The 6,451-nt window shown below is 36.1% G+C and overlaps 1 protein-coding gene across 1 annotated transcript; it reads right to left on the bottom strand.

Moving 5' to 3' along the window:
- Positions 1–3,826: 3,826 nt before the first annotated feature.
- On the bottom strand, positions 3,827–5,021 carry LOC142627151 (putative calcium-binding protein CML25). The gene has a single exon (XM_075800951.1). It carries the CDS (start codon positions 4,684–4,686, stop codon positions 4,054–4,056), a length of 633 nt encoding a protein of 210 aa, XP_075657066.1. The 5' UTR covers positions 4,687–5,021; the 3' UTR covers positions 3,827–4,053.
- Between the last annotated feature and the right edge of the window lie 1,430 nt (positions 5,022–6,451).

A 6,451-nucleotide genomic window follows, 5' to 3' on the forward strand; every position in this document is an offset into this window, starting at 1 on the left:
AACCTAAAGACATCAAATTTAAGCATTAGCAAACAACCATAAAAAAAACTAAGAAATTGTCTCAATTCTATTGATTGAAATAAAGGGTTTTCATGTTACAAAAGATTTAAAATTTTAACAGAAGCAAACTTTGAATATGGGCTTTTCATTTGAATATGGGCTTAATAGAAGCAAGCTTTAAAATGTTATAGATCAATACTGAATTATAGATAGGTTACAAAAACTGTGCAAAAGATACTCTCTTTGATACAGCTATGGAAGAAACTTCCAAGGTTTTAGACGTCATGTTCCTATCCATTTCCTTTGATGGTAATTCCCAAACCAATACGAATGGTATTTGGCCAAAAAAGGAGAAAGACAAACAAATAAGTATAAATGGTGACAATCCGAAAATCTCAATTTTCTACAATAAATTCAACCCAAGGCCCCAACCGCTTGTTACATAATAAGTTAGTATGAATCACCCACAATCAAATTAATTAAAATTTAAATATAACAGAATAAAGAGAGATCTTCCAATGGTTTAATGTCTACTTAAAGTTCTTGCCATGTGCAACTCCAAAGATGGATATTGAATAGCAAACCCAACAAAACACGTGAAAATCCTCCCACCACTTTCTCCACAGAAAATCCCAACTCAACCAGCACACCCATCAACTAAAAGTCTGAAACTAACTAGCAGAAAGCCTGAAAACTCCAAAATGGTAGATTCACATCATCAGCAATAATAATTCTGAATCAGAGAAAAAAGACTTTTTACATAATCGACCCTTTAAACAAAAGAAAAACTTAACACAGTAAATAACACAATAAGGCAATTAAAAGCATCAGAAGAATCTAAATAACTAATAAAAAAGTGAAAGAACAGATTTAAGGTTGTTTGTGCGACAAACCGCGGTGGTCGAGCTTGAAGGCAGAGAGGCGGCGGACGATGCCCTTGGTGCGACGGACCAGTGAACACTCTGATCCTTTACACAACGGGGATACGTGTGAATATTAGAACTAGAAGGTTTGGTGTTTGGTGTTTGGTGTCTGGAGACTTGGGGTTCGTTTGGATAGAATTTATTACTGAAAACTGAAAATACTGTAACAAAATAATTTTTAAATGTGTAAATAGTACTGTGTGACCCATTTTTAATAAAAAAAAATGCTGAAAAGTGAAGTTTGTGGGTCCCGTGAACAGTGCACGGGACCCACTTTATACACAGAAAAGGGCTAAAAAGTCTACTTTTGCGGCTACTGTTCATGCGCAGTACATGAACAGTAGCCTTTGTCCCTTAAAAGCTGCGCAAAAAAAACTATAAAAAAAAAAAAAACTAAAACGTGAATGTAGACGCAAACGCTGGAACGCCACCTTGGAGTGAAGGCCTGAAGGGTGTTTCAAAATATAAGAGAGGTTTTAAATCAGCCCTTGCCCTTGAGACTAGAAAGCAGAGAGAAGTAGAACAGGGAGATGAATCGGATTGATTTAAAAGAGAAAGAGATGAGGGTTGAGGGCCTTGAGACTGAGGGAGGGTAACCGGCCATGGCTTGGGGAGGTGGAAAATTGATGGTGATTTGAAGGTTAGCCATTCTAAATCTTCAGAGAGAGATTTTGTGTGATTTTATTTGATTTTCTTTTGTGTGTAACTATGTAGGAAGTATCAAGAAAGATTTTGTTAATCTTCAGAAGAATCAAGACCGTTAATCACGCTCAAATCGCACGGCCATGGTTCATCCCACCCATTAGTGTAACTGTGTAAACTAGAGACTAGAGAATCAAAGATATAGAGTGATAGACTGATAGTGTTTAGTCCAATCCAAGTTGGTGTGTTTGAGACTTTGTGTGTAAACATGAAAAAGCTCAGTGCAGTCCAATCAATCTTCTCTGTTCAGTCTTCACGGGTTCTGAGTCTTCTCCTTCAATTACTTTTTTTTTAAATATCGGTCGGGTCGGGTAATACGGGTTTTTTCTTCCTTAACCTGCTACCCAACCCGAATCATCGGGTTTTGAAAGAAGCAGACCCGAATCCGACTCACTAAGGGGTTCAAGTTGACTCGTTGGGCTTCAGGTCAGTCGAACCCGGTCGGTTTAGGCAGGTTAGAGAACCGCTGGACAACCCTAATCCTAGTTGACCTCAAGGGGGAATATATATATATATTATTGTATTTCTTGGATTTACATGTGCAATGTCTATTAAAACAACTCAATTGGCTGTGGTAGGACCAAACCCAGTTTCCTTAATCAGTATGTCATATCTTATCTGGCCAATTTGTATGTGCATTGTCTGTTAAAACGACCCAATTGGCTACGGTGGGACCAAACCTAGTTTCCTCAATCAGTGTTTCATATCTTATCTGGCCCTTCTTTAGACCCTTAGAGATTTCCATTAGGTTTGGACTTTTTTCGTTGTATTTCTTGGATTTACATGTGCAATGTCTATTAAAATGACCCAATTGGCTGTGGTAGGACCAAACCCAGTTTCTTCAATCAGTATGTCATATCTTATTTGGTCAATCTGTATGTGCATTGTCCGTTAAAACGACCCAATTAGCTACGGTGGGACCAAACCTAGTTTCCTCAATCAATGTTTCATATCTTATCTAGCCCTTCTTTATACCCTTAGTGATTTCCATTAGGTTTGGACTTTTTTCAAAATAACACCAATTCTCAAACAATTTTATTAGTTAGAACATTTTCAAAACTATTAAGAAAACTAACATCTCGAGTGCAATAGACTCGATTTTGGTGTGTTAAATCAAGTACAATGAACTCGATTTTGTTGTGCTAGGTCTTCTTTCTTCTCTTCCTTGTCTTCTGGCCGTGGGCCTTTTTTTTTCCCCCGGTCATGGGTCTTTTTCTTCTTTGTTTTTTTTGTGTGGCCGTGGGTCTTTTTTGTTGTTGCTATTCTTCTTCTTCTTCTTGCCCTTTTGCTCTTCAAATCTGGGTCTTCTTATTATGGAACTCAATTCTTAAAGACTCAAGTTTTGCTGTCACGATGTTGAAATCGAGTTGATCATACTCGATTTAGCACACCAAAAGTGAGTCTATCGCACTCAAGATGTTAATTTTTTAAATAATTTTGAAAACGTTAACTAACAAAATTGTTTGAAGGTGAGTATTATTTTGAAAAAAAAAAAAAAAAACCTAGGTTTGGGCGTGAGGAACTTTCAAATGAAAAGGGTCCTACAAATACCAAAAAGTTAAAACCACATATAGACAATCTCACTCTCTAGTCTGCTAAAAACAGAAAAACGTTTCCAATATCAATCAAACCCCCAAATTCTAGAGAGACCATTGATGATTCCTTTCTTTTTGATAATTCAATAGTTATCAGGTTGTGCCAAAACTACTGGACTCCTAGCATTTGTTGATTCAATTTTTAAAACATGTTGACTAGGAGATGGATCATGTTGGCCACGCAAGAAAGTTATGTCCCCCATATTAATGGTTAATGATTAATCTGCATGAAACCACGAACAACTTTTATAAATTTTTTTTTTTAAGTTTCAGTATGAACAATCTGCGGAATGCATATTTTAATTCCAAAGAGAAATCAAAATCAGCAAGACAAGTTTGTAAATTATCTATCAGTCGCCACTCTTTAGCATGGTATTCTTTTAGGGGCGCCCTCGCTTCGCTTTACCAATATGTTATTTATGATTTGGTGTGGAAGCTCCATTAAAATGGAATAAGATCCTCCATTTCTTCTTTAAAAAAATGCAGGGTTGATGTAACATTGAATATTCTTTTAACACAATGAGATTAGAGAATGAACAAAACTACTATGAAATTACCTTAAAAAAAATATTGATAAGCAATTAAAAATATATAAGAAGAAAAAAAGAAGGCAATAAATGGCATTAAAAATTAGATCGTGGACCTCAAAATATTCACAAATCTTCACCACCAACAACCTACCCAATATTAAATCTCCAATCAACCAAACATAAAAGAAAGAACAACCCGGATTAGATTTTTCTTTTTTCTTTTAAGAAAAACCCAGATTAGACTTAGATTAGTGAATCAAGAAGAGGAAAAACAAATCCAAAAAAAAAAAAAAAACAGAAATATTAGACAGTAACTTGTCTGGGAGGGGGAGGGTCCATCAAGTCTTGGCGAGAACCCATCATCATCATGACCTTAAACTCATCGAAACTGATCAACCCATCCCCGTTTCTATCGACACCGCTGATCATCTTCTTGCACTCGGCCAGGGAGCAGTCATCCCCCAAACTCCTCATCACTTTCTGCAATTCCTCTGCCGATATGACTCCATTTCCGTCAATATCGTAAACCGAAAACGCGTCTTTCAGATTCTCCAAGGCCTCGTCGGAATCCACACCCTTCGTGTTCAGTTCCACGAACTCGTTCAGGTCAATAAACCCATCACCATCAGCGTCCACCTCGACAATCATCTTTTCGAGCTCTTCCTCTGTGGCCGGGTGGCCTAAGCTCCCCATGATGGATCCTAATTCAGAGGCCGAGATCTTGCCGTCTCCATTGACATCGAATTTTTTGAACACTTGTTCGAGTTCCGCCATCTGGGTCGGTGAGTCTAGCGATCCTGAGTTCGTGTTTGAATTTGTAGCTGTGGTTGTTGTCGTTGTCGTTGTCGTTGTCGTCGTTGTTGTCGATGAATTAAGAGAAGGACTGTTGGAGGAATCGGTTTTCTTTTTACGGTGGAAAAGGGATTTGAAACCCATGATTTCTTTTTCTCGTTTTTGCCGTTCTTGTTCACAGAGAGAGAGAAATATATTTAAGAATGAGAAAGATTGGGTGTTTTGGTTAAAATTGGGAGAGGGTGAACGGAGACAGAGATTTGGGGAAAATTGAAGAAAAAGAAAGAAGGAAACATGAAAAACATAAGGGAAAGAGAATGAATGAGGGAGATTTCTAAATTTGGGAAAATGTTTTTGTAACAAACTCTTCAATTTCTCAGTGCGGCATTGTTGGGAAATTGTGATTTGTAAGTACTAAATTTGGAGAGGGAACAACTGTTAACGCGTGTTGAATCACGGGATATGGGAGGTTGAGAAGCACTCATTCATACATACTTCATTACCTTGGAATCTTCGTTCTAGTAATTACTTATTTGTCCTTTTTTTTGTTTATTTTCTGTTGAATATTTTACCATACACGTTAATGCCACTCATTAAGAAATTTGAATTTATAAATGCTAATTAGTATTAGCATAAATTTTATTCTGGTTGTTAAGGACCATGTAATCCGATATGGTTTTTTTAGAACGTGGTTATCTTCCATGTACATGTCCAAGACATTCTCATGTTCTTCTAAAAAACAAGACATTCTCATGTTATAATTTTTATATTTTGGTCAAATTATTTATTTTTTCATTTATGTATTTTTAATTGTGCTAATTTCAACTTTCAAATAAAGTTAAAATCTACCTATACTTCTTTTCATAAAATAAAAATAAATATTCTTCTCATACCAAAATAAATCTTATTGATGTCTTGTCACGATGATAAAGAATAATCATAATAATTAGATAATAGGGAGATTAAAGGAGATACTTTGTCCCTTATCTCTTTTTTTTTTTTCCTATGCTTAGAGGGCTTAAATAGGATGGTCCAAAAGATAGCCAAGGAGGAAACTATTAGAGGTTTCTCTATATACAGGAATGGTCCTCGTATTACTCATTTATTTTTTGCTAACAATAGCTTGTTATTTTGTTGTGCAAATTTGGATGAATTGATTGCAATTAATGAAATTTTGACTTTGTACAAAAAAGCTTTAGTTCAACAAATAAACCGTGAAAAGACTACACTTTTCTTTAGTAAGTCTGTTTCAGAATGGAGGAGGGGTGAAATAATAAATTTCTTAGAAGTTCTTGAAATCAAAGAGTATGAAAAATACCTGGTGCTTCTAGTAGTGGTCAGGAGGAATAAAAAAGCTAACCACAATTATATCAAAGAGAGAGTTTGGAATAAATTACAAGGTTGGAAGGAAAAACTATTGTCCCAAATGGGTAGAAAATTTTTACTCAAGGCTGTGGTATAAGCTATTCCAACTTTCACGATGAGTTGTTTCAAACTTCCTTTAGGTCTCTGTCATAAGATTGAAATGCTAATCAGGAAATTTTGGTAGAAACAACAGGGAGAGCAAAGAAAAACTCACTAGAAGAATTGGGAGTCACTACGTCAACCGAAAAACCAAGGTGGAATGGGGTTTAAATACTTTGGTAAAATTCAATGAGGTGATGTTAGCTAAACAAGTGTGGAGGCTTGTTAATGACAAATCTTCTCTCTTTTATCAGGTCTTCAAGGCAAAATTCTTCCCCAATGGCTTAGTCATGCTAAGTTTCCATTGGATCTTATGCTTGGCAAAGTATACTAAAAGCTAGATCAATTATCTCTAATGGTATCTTGTGGAGGATTGGAGATGGGAGGAGTGTTGGGATTTTTGGGGATAAGAGATGGGAGGAGTGCTTGGATTTTTGGGGATAAT

This window comes from Castanea sativa, chromosome 3, assembly GCF_040712315.1.
Source record: "Castanea sativa cultivar Marrone di Chiusa Pesio chromosome 3, ASM4071231v1".
NCBI lineage: Eukaryota > Viridiplantae > Streptophyta > Magnoliopsida > Fagales > Fagaceae > Castanea > Castanea sativa.